General features: G+C 30.4%; 1 protein-coding gene across 3 annotated transcripts in view; it reads right to left on the bottom strand.

Moving 5' to 3' along the window:
• Nucleotides 1–263: 263 nt before the first annotated feature.
• Nucleotides 264–19512, bottom strand: part of LOC130671058 (cadherin EGF LAG seven-pass G-type receptor 1-like) — a 34914-nt gene continuing 15665 nt past the window's right edge. For all 3 annotated transcript variants that reach the window (XM_057474744.1, XM_057474743.1, XM_057474745.1), the window contains 6 exons: nt 13559–13664; nt 4652–4911; nt 2949–3050; nt 2644–2830; nt 2474–2557; nt 264–2405 (listed from right to left, as the gene is read on the bottom strand). In XM_057474744.1, coding sequence (XP_057330727.1) covers nt 2352–2405; nt 2474–2557; nt 2644–2830; nt 2949–3050; nt 4652–4911; nt 13559–13664 — 793 coding nt within the window. In that variant the 3' untranslated portion in view covers nt 264–2351. The remainder of the gene's footprint in view (nt 2406–2473; nt 2558–2643; nt 2831–2948; nt 3051–4651; nt 4912–13558; nt 13665–19512) is intronic.

Here is a 19512-nt window from a genome sequence, read left to right as displayed (position 1 = left end):
ATAACATCATTATTTTTCAATATGATAGTGAATAGCAAAGACGTAATTGATACCGATAAATTGCATCATGAGAACAGTGATAAATTGTCAAATGCGACGGGGTGTGTTTTCAATTAGACTGATTAGCTATTATTTTTTCTCATACATCTGCTTTTACACTGATTCAAATATCCGACCTAGATTGTCTTGGGTAAAGTTTTCTATCCGTAGCCTTCATACTGTCGATTGCCTGAAAAAAAGACGACATGCAACATTGCAACTCAGTGCGAATTAAGATTCAACAGAGTTAATTTTAATGCTTTTCGTAGCTACATATAAAACATTTTAATACTTAACATAATAATGTAATATAAAAATCATCAACATAATATAAAGGGATCTATTATAAATAAACCTTTTTATACAAGCGTTGAGCATCCGCCCTATGCCAATAACTTAAAATATTTTGATTTTTGAAAAATGTTATTCCACTTTGAGTCATCATTCTGAAAATTCTTTGGTGTCTCGCTCATATTAGCCTAGTTTTCCTTATACATATACAGCAGGACAATGACAAGTATGCAAATTAAAATCAACTTATTGACATTATGGTCTGTAAATACATATTGATGGACATTACTAAAGGTACATATGTATATTAGGCTCAACATTAATTTACATCGACAAAATGTTTAACTAGCTAAAATTTATATAGCTCGTTTTATCTTCTCTCCGAAAATGAAGCAGTGAAATTCATTACGAATTAGTAAATATGCATTGTACTGTAAAAAATTAGTGGAGTGAATGTGAAGCGAATGACTGTTTAATTATTTGAGTGGAATTCACTCCGAAGGGAAGTTTAATTTAATATTGAAACACCGGGTTAGAGTGAATACGGATTTAAATAAAATCCAGATTACTCCGAAATTACACCGCTGAAAAAACAAACTCCCTATTTACTCCGGATGCTCTCTAAACATGAATAAGTGAAATAAGTGAATATTCACTAATTCTGAGTGCCAGCCGAACCACTTTTTGAAATTAGTGGTTCGGTTTGCACTTGGAATTAGTGAATATTCACTTATTTTCACTAATTCATGTTTAGAGTGCGAAGTGATTTTTTTTTTAAACTCCAGAACCCCGAGGAACGAAGTGAATTCAGATTGAATTAAGATCCGTAATCACTCAGAATTCACTCCCAATTTTCCACAGTGTGGGAACCAGCTATAAGTATACCACTGGTTGAAGTCCACGAACGGTACTATTTTTGTTGCACTTAGGCAGTAAATGGAAACTTTGGCCGAGTTTTTCTCTTAAACAAACGAATATTATCAAACAATTAAAGCGCACTTCGCGAAATTAGACAGTAATGTATCAAAGTGCGGTCTGTGTTTTGTATTGAGAGATTTTGTTTCCGAAAGAAACCCAGCCGAAAATGTCTTATTGTGGTCCCAGTAAGAGAATGCACCTCGGAAATTGCCCGCACTACCGAACATTTATGAACTGCGCAAGCGCACAGAAAAGTGGGAGAACATTTAGCACATAAAATACATAGAGTGGGAGTAAAAACCGACGACACCCGAGGTGCATTCTCTTGGTGGGATGACAATATAACTCCTGTTAATGAAAAAATGTTTGGTTATGTTTATCTCCTTATTGTTAACCTAACAAGATTTTAATCACGTTTGGGATTCGTAATCGTTCAATCTACGTTTTGAATAATTAAAAAACGGTCAATTTACGTTCAAAACGTTAAGAACGTTCAATTTACGTCTAATATTTCGACTCGGGATGACAAAGATAGAATTTTTAAAATATGTATTGAATCATGACCATAAGACTCCACTGGAACTAAAAATACTAATAAATCAATTTTGGAAATTTATCCCTTACTATGTTTTGAAATTAGGCAGCCGCACAAATTCGCAGTGAATTTCACTAATTCATTTTTAGAGAGTTATTTTCATCGCCGACATTATTTTATTGAGATTAATAAGGCGTGTCGGTGACCTTTCAACAAAAATTATCTTTATTTTCTATCATTATTGTTATAGAAACCTACACTAAGTTTTTGTTGCCCTTATTTACATCTAGTTTATGATAAATTTTTATTGTTATATTCAACATTTTTTTTCAAATACTTAATATATATTTTAGCTTTCGAAGTAAATAATTTGATAAAGGTTTAAAAATATATACTAAAAATAGTGTGAGTATAAAATAAATAATAATAAATTTGTGTAAAAATATTATTTAGTATCTTCTAAAACAATTTAAATGGAAACGAGATGATAAATAGCACGGGTAATTCGCGCTGTGAATTTTGGTCAATTTTTCAAATATTTTTTTATTCTCGATAGAATTTATTATTTTTACACCGGGTCAGGATGTGGAGCCAATAGCTGCATACTCGATGACTTTGCAATCTGCATTGTAAACAATAGTTCATTCAATCGATATTTTTAATTGTTATTTTTAAAAATTGCATACAAACCTGTTGTTTAGACTGCGTTCGCTTTCTGGCGTAGACTTTTAATACTTTGCAGTTGCAAGCTACGGATAGCGCTACGATGAGACCCTGCAGCACAAAGGTGTGAGTAAATGAGTATGCAAAAGAGTCGTGTCACAGAAGTGTGAAAAAAAGTAATGAACTTAAATCTCGACCTGGAGTGAGTGTCCGGTACAAAAAATCGCCCACAGCAGAGGTATTCTCCATACTCTTGCTGCTACACCACAACCAGCAATGAAACCAACAGTTAAGCAAATCTTCAGGAAAAGTATTAGCTGAAGGGTTTGCCTTTTTTTCATCTTTTCTCGTTGCTTTATTTCCAACTGCATACTATAAGTATATCTGTAATAGTCAAGCAAATGTAAAAAAAAATTTATTACATCTATTACGCTGATATAATCTTTAATTTCTCTTGAGAGTTACTTAATTCCGCTTGAAAAAGATATTATTTATTGATTACCTCGCTATTATAGCAGCATTGAAAAGATAGTATCCAGAGATAAGGATTAGAAGAATGATTGGTAGACTGTAGGTGTAGATTGTAGCCTTAGTACCTAAAAACCTGTCATTAGAAAACATTAATTAATTTGTATTGAGTTTAATTTTAAGGTAAAAACAACTTAATTTAAAACATTCGATTTTCTTGTATCTGTTTGTAAGTGTAGTTATCAAATATTGCGTACTCTTTGCGGTTAATTGCGGATTTGTATTTGAGATGTTGAATATTTTCCTAAATAATTTTTTGAATTTATTTGAGAAAATGATCTATTATTGTTTTCCAAAAAAATTGGTTAAAAATAGTATGTTTTTGCAATTCAAAATTCAGGCCTATAAGCCCGCATCGATGTGTACACAGAAAAAAATTATTTCTGGCACCAGAAATTTTTTCTCACATTCAAAAATTTTTGTTTTCAATTCATTATGCAAAAAATTTCTTAGGACAAGTAAAAATTTTCTTGGGGCAAGTAAAATTCTTTTGTGCCAAGAAATCCTTTTTTCTCGCCTCCGGGCGGAAAGCGTCAACTTTCGTTCTGCTGTGTAAAACGAAGTCGCCGCTTTCCGCCTCCGTCGAGGAAAAAAATAGTATACACACCTCGAGAAATAAATAAGAAAGCCTCAAATCACATGTTTGTTGACATTTCCCACTCTACTGCCCTCGGTGTGTAATATACTATTTTCTGCGTATGTATGCGAAAAACAGATGGATCATAAGGACGCATGTATGTGTGTAGATGTTGAAATATTTGGTGTATATACATTTTCATAAACATCGAAATAAATGCGACAACACCTATGTCGAAAATACATGACCCTATATATACACTGAGAGAAAAAATAACTTCTAGAAATACTGTATTTTCTTCTTATAAGAAATTATGCTATTGTTAATTTTCAGTCTAATATATTTTTAGTGCAAAAATTTGATGACTTTATTCAAAATCATTTTTTAAATCGAAGAAATCTAAACTCAGTTCGAGACATTCTGACCTTTTTTTTTGAGTCTGTAAATAAATTACGATTTTCTTCTGTCAAGAAATTTATTCTTCAGCTTAAATATGAAATTATTAATGTTATACTTTATAATATTGATTTACTACTTGAAAAAATGTTGTTTTTACAGAAGTTAATTTTTTTTTCAGTGTATAAATATATTTATGCGCAAAAAAATAATTGTCATATATTAAATGTTATGTATATTTTTGACGTACATATATAAACATATATATACATATTCATACTAGAGAGTTTAAAGCAAGAGTAAATACACATATGTACGATCCTTTGTTCTTCTATCATTGTCCTAGAATTGCGGCAGTTAAATGCCGCGACCTACAGCTTTTCATGACCAATTTATCATCCATTGTGTCCGTAAATCCAACATTGTTATGACGTTAATAGTAAGTTATGTTTTATTACATTTCATTTCCCAAAATGAAAACTTTATTGAGACTGCATAAAAGTAAAAATAATTTAAAATGAAATTGTGTGTATCTTAAATTGTTAACGAGAAAAAAACATTACAAGGGAAAAGTTCAAGAGCCGACTCTTCAAGATCGACCTATTTTTTTTACTTACGGCTGAATAAGTAAAGTTAAGATATAAAAACCAACGAGTCTTGAATGATAAGTCCTCGAGAGGTGAAAAGGTCACATTAAAGCTTACCAACAGTTGAAGGGTGTAAGATCCGTGACGTTCCAGAAATCGTTGGTCTCATAAGTTTGGACGAGTATAGACGCTCCGAGAGTAAGCAGTGGTGTTCCCCAAGCAAAAATACTGTACTTAAGATACGTTGGTTGGTCATCGCATCCACGAACTGAAGCTATGGTCGCATGAAGATGATGGCACATAGCAACTATCCAACAAACTACTGATATTCTTAAGTATTGAAGGCTTAATCCAAGACCGATGCACAGTTCTGAATCCTGTTAAATCAAACAATATTTATATGATACTAAAATTAGCTGACGTCTAATAATTTAAAAAAAAAAAATATTTAAACAAATTGCACCTGTAGTTTATTTAATTTTCTACAGGTGCATATTTTTAGTTTCTTTTTTTTGAAATTTAATTACTGGTAAAAAAAAATTAAAAAATTGTTAATTGTTGTAATCGAGTAAGCAAAAATATTCACGAAGTAAAATATTTTCAACACCGAAAAATCTTTTAAAAATGGGATATTTTTTTAACACCGGTAAAAAATGTTTACATCGGTCCCGCATGAAAATAAAATATATGATAAATATATATGGAAAAATATATCATCAATATGGGACAACATGTGGCCAAAAACGATATTTATTTTCTTGCATATAATATAGTAAGTTTTACTATAACAGAGAGAGGAAGACAGAAAAGAATAGATTTTATTTATTCTTACATATATGGGAAGACTTATATGGTTCTATATATCGAAAAATATACAAAAATTTATAAAGTTAAATACATGGTACATATATCGTGCCATATAATGATGAATTATATATGTATTCTTATTTGTTTCCATTTATAAATAACATTTATTTTTGAATATATTAAAAATATAAGTTTTTAAATATATAAATAATATATTGAAGTTATACGGAAATATATGAAATCATATAAGAGAAAACATATATAGAAATATAATAAAATCAGCCAAAATCTATACATAGTTTTATATAAGATTTCATCTATTGTCACATATATATGTATATCTGTAACATATATTTTTTAATATTTGTTTACCATATATGATATTTTCATGCGGGGTGGCGGTGTCATTTTAATACCGCTTTCGGTGTTGAAATTTAACACCGAAAATTTCAACACTTACACCGCCTGGACTTGACTCGGTTTTTTTTACAGTGTAGGTATTTTGTAAAGGTTAAATTTATTGACATTTTAAATCTATGAGCAAACCCGATTTTATAATACAATTTAATACATAAATCAATACCGAAATCGAAAAATCCATCATTAAAACTTTTATGATTGTTTTATCTTCCCGCTGAAGAAGTAAAAAATTATAATTGAAAGGGGAAGTTTTTTTAAGCTCGTAGATCTAGATAATAGAAAGTTCAAGGGATGGTCAGTGGGTTTTATAATTTTTTGTATGTTTGTGTCTGTGGCTCGAACAGCCGGAAGAGATTATTGAAAATATGATGATAAGCTATTCGAACGATATTTTTTATTCTTATAATATAAAATTTCTTGATAACTACTAATCTGGATGGTATTGCAATCAAAGTGGATTTTAATTTTAATGAACTTTTTCAACTACTGTTGAAAAAGATTAGTTAGTTAATTGCTAAAAAAATTATCATAAATAACGAACTTTAAAATGTTCACTTTAATTAATTTGAAATGTTTCAATCTTGTAATTTAGACGTAAAAAATCAATACTCTTGGACTCGAAGCTCACAAATGTTTACGTTTCCGAAATTCAATATCTGAGATTAGAAAGTTTGAAAACATTTTTTTTTTTTATTCAGCTTCTAAACATTGGAAAGTTTGGTGCTGGCGCATAGGGTTAATCGATTGCCAGATTTTTCATGCTGCGCGAAAAATTCAGTTATTGTAGGATACTCAATGCATTCGTGATCGAGATGTGCTATTTTTTATTTTCGTATTTTCTTATGTGCACTAAGAGAAAAAAAGTATTTTCGAATCATCGTAAAGTCTTCCTACAAAAAATTATGATATTAAAAGTTTTCAATCTAATATATGTTTGCTGTAAAAATTTGAAGATTTCTTTCAAAATAATTTTCTTAATCGAAAAATCCAAGTTTATTTCAAGATATCATCATCTTTTTTCTGCAATAGTGTAAAAAAAATTTTGATTTATTCTGTCAAGGAAATGATTCTTCGCGTTAGATGACCTTAATGACGCAATAATTTATATCGATTTATTACTCAAGAAAATATTGTTTTTACAAAAGTTATTTTTTTTCTGTGTGCATAGAATTAATTAATAAAGCTAAATAGTAGGTTTAGTTAATTTTTAGAATATTGGATTATATTCATTGAATATTCACACAGAAGAAAAGAATTTCTGGGCGCAAGAAATATTTTGTAATACAAATTGAAAACAAAAATTTTCTAAGGACGAGAAAATGTTTTTTTAGTTCAAAAAATTTATCCTTTTACCAAAAGATATTTTTTTACTGGGTATGAATTTTTGAAGTACACGGTAAGAAATATTTCGCGGATATCACTATGCCAGTATGGGCGCGAACGCCATACTGTATAGTATCGAAGATTTTTATAGGTTATAAAATTGTATGCATAGATGATTCAATCATTGCGGGAATAGTAACATTGGCAATAGTTGTTGCGAACGCCGCAATGTCATTATGGCCGTCAGGCCCATACTGCGTTGCCGTTTCCACATTGTTTCTGGCCGATAAACCTACTCTAACGACATCTATATAGTTTTGGTGGTAATACGATAGGATACATTGATTGACACGCCAGAAATTATGGCGGGAAAAACTAGTAGCATTGTAGTATAGGTCTCAAGGCCATGCTGTTTCGCCGTGCCTGCTATGCATACGTGTGAGCAATACGATAGCTCCAGTCCTATACAGTATAGTAAATAACACCATACTTCTGGGACTCGTTACAATACTGTCTTGGAATATTTCTTGCTATTTTAGTATCTGTCTTGAGACCATACTCGCATTGTGTTCAACGCCATGCATTTCTTACCGTGTATACATTTTTGGAATTTTCCAACGTTTTTACTTTATTGGTTTTTTTTCTTTTCATCTATAAAGTATATAACTTTCTTTCTTTACAATAAGACTTCTCTTATTGGTTTCTAAGTTTAGAAGTTGCACAGAATTTTTTAGCTATTGCACAGTCTTCTCTTGTTCCCAGTGTATCGCATTAAACTAGAAAATTTCAGTTCCTTTAGAATTTTAGTACATTCAGTCAATGATGATTTTTTTAATTTTTTATGATGATTCTTTACTGTCAGATTTTAGTATATTTTAAGCAATAATTCTTGGGTACATCATTTTTACGGTAGTATTACTTACTGTAATAATTATATTTTTCTTTAAATCTATACTATTGAGATTTTTTTTTACCAGCAAATTTTCTCTATATTTTACACAGATGTTCTGCATTTAAATTTTAAATCTTTGAATGGAAACGCTTTTACATTTTCAGTTATCATACCATTATAAAAGGATAATAGTGATAAATTTATATATCTGCTAGGTATTTTGAAAGTAGAAGTTTACTTTACCGAAACGTTTAGTGAGTTTACGAACAATGTCAACATATAAGAGTCGTATAAAATTTAATGGATAGAAAGCGTGAATGCCAGAGCAGATAAAATAAAAAATTGTGTTTATTCGTGACTATGTAGCTGATAGCTAAAAAAAACTACTGGAAGGTCTGAACACCGATAGCTACTATACTTGAACGAGCGTATAAAAGTGCTTTTAACTCAACATTCTCGAGTTTCCTTGACTTTTCCATCACTTGAACAGACTTAATTGCAATTTCCAGTCTCCGTGTACGACCTGACAAACCTTTCGACTTAAATAAGATATTCCTATAACTTCGTCATTCAGATGAACTGAAAAATCCACAATAAATTTTACATCTGGAAATTTTTCAAGATTTTTAATAAATAAAATAGAATTTACCTTCGCATATATTATAGTGGATTGATTTGCGCGTGTTATTAATTTTGCTAAGTTTTTATGATACTGTAACGGAAAATTATATTTAGGAAAAAATAAATTAATTTCGGCTGAACTATAACCTAGAATTTAGAATTGCAAAAAATTAAAATAACTTTATACAATTTATCAAATTTAATTCATGGGTGTAATTCATTTTATTTAATAATAAAATGTTTTCAGGAATTGATTGGGTGTTTTTTTGCCTAAAAACATGTGTTTATACATATGGTGTGAAACAAAGTAAAATTTTTGTGTTGACAGTTCATTGGTTCTCATAATGTCTCGAAACTTTAATAGTACATTACATAGTAAGTGGGCGAGTTGAGTCTTAATACGGAAAGCACAATGTTTTAAACACGAGTCGTAGGTGTTTATGCACGAGTGCCAGCGAATATTTAGTTAGCATAAGAGACGAGTGCTACACGGTAAGAAATGCATGGCGTTGAACACAATGCGAGTATGGTCTCAAGACAGATACTAAAATAGCAAGAAATATTCCAAGACAGTATTGTAACGAGTCCCAGAAGTATGGTGTTATTTACTATACTGTATAGGACTGGAGCTATTGTATTGCTCACACGTATGCATAGCAGGCACGGCGAAACAGCATGGCCCTGAGACCCATACTACAATGCTGAGGGCACAATGCTACTAGTTTTTCCCGCCATAATTTCTGGCGTGTCAATCAATGTATACTATCATATTGCCACGAAAACTATATAGATGTCGTTAGACTAGGTTTATCGGCCAGAAGCAATGTGGATACGGCAGTGCAGTATGGGCCTGACGGCCATAATGACATTGCGACATCCGCGACAACTATTGCCAATGTTACTACTCCCGCAATTGAATCATCTATGCATACAATTTTATAACCTATAAAAATCTTCGATACCATACAGTATGGCGTTCGCGCCCATACTGGCATAGTGATATCCGCGAAATATTTCTTACCGTGTAAGAACATTGTGTTTGCCAGATAATGACAGCTTACGTGCTTTGCACTATACTTTATTCAACAAATGTCTGATTTTTCGCGAATTGCAGATATGATAAGACGCGATAACCAGGCATGCGTTGAATAAAAATTATATACAAATACTTTCCGTATAAGTATTCAAGCTCAGACGTTAACCGCTAGTAAAAACAAACAATACGTTTTACATAAGTTTTATTCTTAATAAATCTATTAATTCTAAGAATTAGCTGAGCTAAAATTCCCGGCTATTTTTCACTTTTTTTATATAATTCGAGGACCCTTTAAAACGCGACGGGATTGTAACCTCTGTAGGGTCGTTGGAATTAGCCGAATAAATCAGTTGAATACGTCGTGCGAAAAAAAAAATACATTTTTATGCGAAATAGCAATGCAATTATAACTGATAATTATAAAAAAAAAAAGCATAATATGAAATATACAGCTAAAAATTGATTAAGTAACTGACATTGTCGGGATTATTAGATATTTCTATTACACGCTAGACAATAAAAGAGAGTGTTTCTGAGTAAAGGAAAGAAAAAAATACCTTTTCATAGATCAGTTTTCAAAAGCTTGATAAATAGTTGACATTGCAGGTCATGTCTGAAACTTCTCGCTGTCATCAAGTGCAAGAAACTCAAATAAGTTTTATTAATAAAATAATTTTGAGTCTCTACAGCTCAAATAAGAATTTTTTTTGCGTTAAAAACAGAACGAAATAATTTTTATTGTATGATTTCTTAAAATCTAACTTAGTTAAAATTTTTTTCTTGCTGTTTCTAAGAAAATGCATCAAGGCTTTTTATATTTGATTAAATTTTTCAATGAACTAGATCAGTGGTTAACGACTTTTTTTCAAAAAAACAAACAAAGCTTGTAATATTTGAATACTTGAATTTTGAAATTTCTCGATTCTAGTTTATCTGAAAATTTAATGAAATTCAAACCTCAATGAATTCTCTCGAGAGCTAGGAGAATTATTTAAATCAGTTGGTTTGTTCAGAGTATATAGTTATATAGAACAGAGATCAATTGAAAAAAAATTTGTTGTGCGACTTCTCTCAAGCACGTTTACCGATTTGAATCTATTTTGCAGCAATTCGAAGTGTTTATATACTCAAATTTGATTAGTTTTTGATAGATCAACTGAGTAGCTTTCAAATTGATTAAAGAAAAAAAAAAGAAACGAAACAGATTTTTGTCGAATCTCATTTTTTAAACAATTTGGAAACTATATGGTCGATTGATCTGAAAAATTAATCTGATTTGTCTCCATAACTTTTACAGTACGAAAGAGATAAAAAAAATACATTCGAGAAAGGAAACAGTGAAAGGACTGATAATAAATAGGGAGAAAAAAAAATGGACAATGGAATTACAAGGAAGTACAGGATTTGCGGTATAATGAGAAATACTAAAGAAAAAATTTTTTTTTTCGGGGAACCGTTTCCTCGATTATTTCAAGTATACACGTGCGGTGAGTGTCCCGTCTTTTCTACCATAATATAATCTAGTGGTATAATCAACATAGTGAATTAGTGAGTATCAGCTCATTATTGGCGTTACCCTAGGATTAGTATGATCCCTGCTTAAAAAATCTGATATATTCTGATACTTAACTATAGCACTTTTCATAGAACTCATTCATTCTTATAAAATCTCTATCGGAATTTATGAGAATCTATTGAATTCTATAAGATTTTCTAAATAGGGATCTTTTTACATGTAAGACCGAACCAGCAGCCATAAAAAAATGATATGTAATTACATATAATTATATACAATTACTTATAACTATATTTTATACAGTTTTTAGGGATTAAAAAGAAATTATAAGGATTCTTGGCCTTTTAGAACGTATGTATTCTATAGCAAATTTCTAAATTCAGGCTTTTATATTTAATACATTTCTTATAATTAAACATATAATTACATTAATTAGTAACTCTTTGCTTTAGAAAATAGAATGCACATATTTTATAGCTCATTTCTGTAAACTGGCATGATTATATATTATTATATACATGTCACCATGATAATTATATGTAATTATATATAATTGCATACAATTATATGTAAAAAACCATTATACGTCTTTATATATAATTTTATATCATAACATTGGGCCATTTTTTATATATAATTATACATCATTTTTTTTACCCGGGCTAGCATTTGGTTTCTCTCGTGTTAGCTTGGAAGATTCGCCTCTAGTTTCATTTCCATGCATTGCTCGACATACCATTTACTCAAGAAGGCACATATTTATTGTATTGAAGAGATTACTATTCTGCACAGCGATAGTTTCTGTATTTTTTCCGTAAGGTCATGGTTGGAAACTTAAGGATTTACAATTTTTTAATGAAATTTCAATTCAATTTAAATTAAAAATGAAATTTACTTTTAATTTCAATACATTATCAAGAGTAAGTCAATTTCATTTCAATAAAGTGATATTTTTACTACTCATTGAAACAGTATTTGTTGGAAATAAGTATAAATTTAAATCTGGCATATAATATGGATTATATGAACTTGATTTGCATCAAGTAAATGAAAAACAGCTACCATTTGCGTGAATAGTAAAATTTAGTGTCTGAAATGTTTATTACTAGATTAACTTAACAAAATTTACTATTATTTGCGGGATTAGTAGAATAATAAATTTCGGTAAAATAAATTATTTTGTTCGATATTTCGTTCGTTGACTTTTTTCAGTATATTATCTTGTATACTCTGACATTTTCGGTAATTGAGAATAGAGTTTTAGGATAGGGGAGATGACAGATGTTATTTTTATACTTGTAGATCCCTTTTCAGAATGGTTGAGTTTTTTTTTCAAGCCCTAAGTCTTGTGTGTTAGTTTTGGGTTTTTCAGGCGGTCGCTTTATCTGTTAAGCCATTGAGCCATAAAATAACAGTAATGTATTAATTAGCTGTATTTATAATTGAGCTGGGCAAATTGTGACAGCCTAAAGTAAAAACATGTTTTTATTTTATATTCATCATCTTTTCTGTTTTATTTCAATTCGTACATCCAAATTTTTAGCTAGAGCTTTCTGACAGCGAAATCTTTTAGGGCTGACCCGTATACGTATATGTGATTTTACTACTGCGGGGTTAATATCGTGCCTTTGCCAGAAAAATTAAACAGTTAGAATATAAACTGTAAAAAATTCGCGGAGTGAACGTGGATTAAATCCGGAGTGAATCAATTTTTAATTATTCACTCCGGAGAGGAGTTTTAAAAATATTATTAATAAATAATAACTAAACTAAATAAAATCGAAGTAGAAACTCGCGTATTACATGACTGATCAGCTGATACGCACACACACACGCACACACATATTTGGACACACGCACACAAACAAGCTCTCGCACACACATGCTCTCGCACACTCGCGCACACAGACACCCGCACGCACTCAGTGTTTAACAGTTTAATATAAATTAATATAAATTCATTTAAATGTTAAAACTCCGAACCGGAATGAATTGGGAGTGAAATCAAATCCGCGTCACTCCGAGAGTTTTTTTCAAAACTCCGGAACTCCGAGTGGCGGAGTGAATGCGGAGTGAATTTGGATTGAAATTAAATCCGGATTCACTCCCGATTTTTTACAGTGTACACGGTAAAACATATTGTGCATCTATGTTAAATTTTTTGTGTTAAATCAACACATTTACTAGGTGTGATTTTAAAATTAATACAAAATTTATGTTAAAAAGTCAATTGATTAGTCATGGAAAATTTTGTCAGAAACGGTTCGATGAATCAATCTAGGTAGATCTAATTTAATTGTATAACATTTTAATTTTTAGATCTACGTATATCTAATCCATTCTTTCACAGTTCTACGTAGGTTTATTTTATTTTTACTCAGCTATGTGAATATCAGAGGAATATTTTACCTGAACTCCGCCAACACCGATAATGAAAAGAAGTTGCACCATAAACAGAGAAGCCAGTAAATTCATCAGCGTTGTTCCCGCCAAACTTCGTAAGTCGGAAAACAGGCTGTAATAAAATATCAAAGGGTTTATAAAGCATTTTCTAGTTACACTGTTTTTTTTTTTATATACATAACAATAAATAAGTGAGATCTAAGAAATATTTCATATGAAACAACTCCCATCTAGCTGTTTTATATTTATTTATTTTTTCTATATGAATTTTCTCATCATAATACATGAAATACTTCTCCGAATTTTCGAGCTCGTTGATTTTCATGGCGGAAAATTAAATTTTTGATATTTCACACCGTTAATTCACACTGAGCAGACCGTGTAAACTCCTCGGGCACTATATTCACACGAAAAATTTTTTACAGTGTAGTCTTTATTGCATTTGTAAAGCAATTTCATATTTGATTAATTTTTCGTTATTGTATGGAATTATAAGTGATACTCGATGGTAATTAATAAACGTATATTTTCTGCCAATATTTTAAATTAAATTCATCAAATATTTATGTTGGCTTATTCAATACTAATAAAATTTGGAATGAATAAAACGTAATTAAACGCTTATTATATACAAATAAATTTAATGAATATTAAATAAATTTTTTTTCAGTGTAGACAGAATAGTATTAATTCGGAATTATTTTTCATATTTTCAACAGTATGATGTTAAGCTTAAATCCATATATATAATAGCGGTACACAAATATTGACGATGTGGATATCAAATACTAATACAAACCATTGCTTATGATTATACGGATATTAATTATACACAAGTACGCGAACGATCATTCCATTTCACTTGTACTATATGTATGGCACTATCGAAAATTACGGCAGAACGTGTAATTGCGGTTCGCCAATCATAGGTATATTATATTGCAAATGAGATGTGATGTGATGAGATGTATGTAGTCGTACAGTCGTTTTATTCGCGACTTCCCACTGACATTCGATGAAATCCAATAATCCTCTACATGCTTCGCCAAGCGTTCAATTGTATTTTCCATCAATAAATAAAACGTAAATTTAATGTATGTTGAAATTTAATTTTAAAATTGACTTTTTTTTGAAATATAAACGATAATAACTGACAGTTATTTAACGTTAATAAAAAATATATCGAAGAAAGGTACGGGACCAAATACAATTTTATGGGAATTAGTACCATAGTTTAATAGCAATACCACAAAGAAACCGTTTCTATTTTAGTGAGATCTTTACTCAGACATCGGAGAAAAGGATCCCATAATGTCATGTGATCATTCCCATAATAGGCATAAAGTGTTATTTCTTATAATCAACTAGGAACCGTACTTAAATATTTCTTTTCGTGTGTTATTATTTGGTTAATTTTCTCGTTGTTAATCGACCATTAATCTGTGTGATTTTACAAGAATAACAATTGCTTACACATGATGAATTTTAAAATATATATTCCAAAATTGACTATTTTTTTTTTCTTAGCTATATCGAAAATATTATTCAGAATGACAAAAAAAAATTTTCATGAAAGTTTGAGCCCTTAATATTAATTTAAAGAGGTTTATCATCGCTATTTATAATTTTAAGTCATAATTTGATGTTTTACGTCAGAACTGCTAAAACATTGGAGTAAAAAAAATTCATTTCCACTTATTCTTATGTTATTAATTAAATTCCCTACAAAAAAGGTCTGATTGAAAATTTTCGTCAGACAAGACGTTTTCGATTAATTAAGCTTAATAAATTGATATATTTTTTCGATTTAACATTTTTACTTTTGACACTCCTTCGAAAGTTATTCAAGGTTGAATTTGAGTCAAAATGATTTCAATAACGTGAATAATTCTATATTATAGAATATGTGTTAATCGAGAAAAATTAAAAAATACGAGCAACCTGCAGTCACTACGCGACTGCCTAAATATCACTACTAAATTTATAACATACTCAGAAAAAAAAAATTTCTTGCCGCGAAAAATTTTAATTTGCACCAAGAAATTTTATGCATTACGAATTAAATACAAAAATTGTCTTGGGGCGAGAAAAGATTTTTTTGGTCAAGAAATAATTCCTGGCATCAAGTAATTTTTTCTAGTTCTAAATAAATTTTTGTTTTCAATTCACAATGCAAAAAATTTATTGGGGTTAGTAAAAATTTTCTTTAGGCGAGTAAAGATTTTTTGTGTCAATGAATCCTTTTTTTTCTATGCACACTTTTTTGGCTTTGAGAAGCTTCCTAAAACCAAAAGGGAGTATAAAAATCTGTCATTTTGGAATAAGTAACGCGATATAAATAATATAGCTATATATTCAGTGACATTCAGTCATATTTAGTGACAGAATAATTAAAGTATTAATTTATTTAAAGAAAATAAATACGATCGTCTTTTTTCTTGCGTAATTTAAATGTAATTCAAATGATATAGATAAATCTATTTATCTCAATACTTGGCAATTAAAAAGAGTTTAAACTATGAAAAGGAACAAAACCAAGTCAAGACCTATCTAATGATACCAATTTCAATAACATTAGCTAATTCTATCATATAGATATGGCAGGAACGAAATTTTCCTTATTCTCTTAATAATATAGATAAATATTTTTTTAATGAACCACAAACTTATCACAAAATATGGATTGCCTTCTTTGTAGTTGTTAAGGAATGCAAAAATTGTCGATAAATAATATATTTTACTACTTTAATCTCTTTGAAAACGTGTACACGTTTTATCCTTTTTTTTCATTAGAAGAGCAAAAACAACTTGCTACAGAGGATATTGAATTGGTGTAATGTATATCTACCATTGTAGTCGTGTACGACGTAATATGAATGCGAGAAAGCTACTACATTTATGTATCGTAAGACTCAAAGCATCTAGTCGTCAGATTAAATTCAAAAGTATCTCGGGTGGGATATTTGCATGTTTCATGAAGTGGAAAGTTTTTTTCCACTTTACCTTATGAATTTAGCTAGATCTAAAATACAACTATTGCGACTGATATACTGTTATATCTCAACCATTTTATTTTATTTTATAAAGCACTACTTTCAAATGACAATCTACAATTTTCCAATTTTCATTTCCCGGTATTAGCATTTATTTCTTTTAAAAACTATTGGACGATCTGTACCCAGGTAGGAGTCGCCAATGCTGACCATAAGCCGAGCCTCGGCAGCTCACCATCGCCCAAGCCTTAGCCCAGAGTTAGCCTGATGGTCTGATTTTTGTTGAGCTAAGTCTTGGTGGGTGACGATTGGTTCGTCTCAACCTGAGCTTGACCTGATAGTTCATTCATACTTGATATATATTTAGCGACGATACTTTAGGTTTAGATTGCAATATCACTGCCTACGTCGCCAAATACCAAAGAGTGAAACGTTGCGAGTGATAATGAGAAAAGGAGAGATGGAAAAAGGAAATTGTGAGGTGAGAGGCGTTTCGTCTAAGTATACGATAGCTGAGACTCCTCAATTAGATGTGTCTATCCTATACCCAACCTAAGACGCCGTGTTGGAATTTACATGTTGGAAATGTTATATATTGAAACAGGCATAGGGACGAGGTACTGCGAGAGGCGCGAGTTGTAAATGCCATCTCGCGGAGTGAAGCCGAACCACCACATATTCATAGAAGGACAACCGGAGCATATTGATCTACCTAGAGCACAATTAATACCAAATTGGATCTTTCGTTTCCCAAGACTGGACCCAGGTTTGGTTTTTTGTTGCCCAAGGCTTAGGCCAGGCTTGATTTTTAAGTTGCCCAAAGCTCGAGCCATTGTTACCATCCAAGCCTTGGGCCAACGCTCAGCCGACGCTCGTCCCTAGGCTGGCCCAAGCCTTTGACGGTTGATTTTCCCTATTTTGGTGACACTTACTTTACTAACACACAAAAAATACGTAAAAGAATTCATACTGTAAATATAGTCAGTCTCTTTACATAATAAGATCATCATTACTATTTAAGTATTATAATACTTATTTTCTTTCTTTTATAAACAATGAATAATTCAACAGATAAAACTATAATGGAATGAATTTTCACATTATCAATCGTTAAGATTCATTCTTTTATCGTTATTCAAGATGTTTGGAGTTAAAAGCGTTATCTACTGATATCTTTGTAATGAAAACGCTCTTTTATTTTCCGAATTATTTAACATTTTATTAAGAAATGCAATTTAAACGGTTCTATGAATTTATATAATAGTAGTCAAGAAAGGGGTTTATGAATGAAGTTTGTGGTTCAATAAGGAACACAAAGAGCTACTAAATACTAAAGGCTTCCATTAACAATGCAACTGAGTCCTTACTGTAGAAGTAAATCGATTCGTTTTGTTTTTTCAACAGTTTTGAAATTTTTCTCAATGTATTTTTATTCTTTTTCACATAAAAATCTGGAAAACGATTGACCCTGTAGAGCAGCCTTGTATCTTTCCTTTGTCCTCGAGCTTAGTGAGCGAATATGATGCAATAAGATATATATTTTAGATATCATACAGCTTAAAAGTATCTTTATTTGGACGCAAAAGAACAGAATATGGTCAGCAAAAAATTTTGTTGAAAATATTTACTTTTATATTTTTCGTAAAATCATTGCATGTCTTTATATAAAACGTATTAGATTTGTGAGTATGTGGGTTAAGTTAGTCCAGAGAAATAAATTGTTTTCATAAGTTTAGAGTTTATATATTTTTTTTTACCCGAAATTTAATGGAGGTCGAGGTCTGAATCTTTTACAATCTTTGTATTTTAATAGTACCTACATTCCCTTAAAACACGGTTCAGATAATCACCTGATATACATTTACTATTTTCCAACCTCAATTTTTTTTTTTATTATTTTTATTTTATGTTACAGATTTATGGGTATGAAATATTTTCAGAAAAATAAGCACTATAGAAAAAAAGCATACAAATATTTCAATAACAAATTTTATTTGAATGGGTAAAAAGCTGAGCTCGTAGCAACGTATCCGTAAAATATTAAGGAAAATCCTCTTGCACAATTTTTTATTTATTTATTTATTTAAAGTCGCACAGTTAGCAATTTTGTTTATTTGTGTTAAAAAAGTATTTGGTTAATTTTTTTGTGTTGATTTTCAACACGGAAATCTATTAATTCAACACAAACCGTTTGTGTTATTTTACTTTGACTGATTTTTTTTGTTGAATGCAGTGCGGTCAGATCGTGGAATATTTTTACTCCCTCCTGGCATTACACTCCATGATATTTCACTCCGGGAAGGGGTAAAAATATCCCACGATCTGGCAGCACTGGTTGAATGATTAGAAAATCTGTAATGTAACAGATTTCTTGTGTTATTCGAAAATTAACACAAAATTTGTGTTGTTTAGCTAAACACTCCTGCGCATTTCTTCATTTCTATAACCAATTAAAGCATTGTAGCAGCATTGTCTGCAAGGAAACTTGGATTATAATTGATTTACAATTAAATATAATCATAGATAACTTTCATATTTTTATGATCAGGTTCAATGATTTTTCCATTCTCATTTTACGGGAGGATAATTCATGGCTCCGTTTTTTAGAAAAATCACAGAAAATCGAACTAATTGTTTGCTAAAATGACATAAGTTATACTAAGGGTAGATCAGTATACTTGAGTTGGTTAGGTCGTGCTTATATTTATTAGTTAATTTTAACACGAAAAGTCTGTTTAATTTACACAAATTTTCTGTTAAAATGACAGATTTTATGTGTTCCATTGTTTAACATAAAATTAGTGTTAAAGATCAACACAAACGCAATGTATGGAATTAACACAAAAATTTATATAGACTGCCCGCACAGAAAAATATATAAATAACATATATGTACCATATAGCCAATACATGATGCATATATGTCACATATATATTTTTTCGTGCGGGTGTTTACAACACGATTTG

Source organism: Microplitis mediator, chromosome 7 (genome assembly GCF_029852145.1).
Source record: "Microplitis mediator isolate UGA2020A chromosome 7, iyMicMedi2.1, whole genome shotgun sequence".
Taxonomy (NCBI): domain Eukaryota; kingdom Metazoa; phylum Arthropoda; class Insecta; order Hymenoptera; family Braconidae; genus Microplitis; species Microplitis mediator.
Note: the sequence above shows the minus strand (reverse complement) of the source record. Positions and strands in the feature narration are given on the sequence as shown.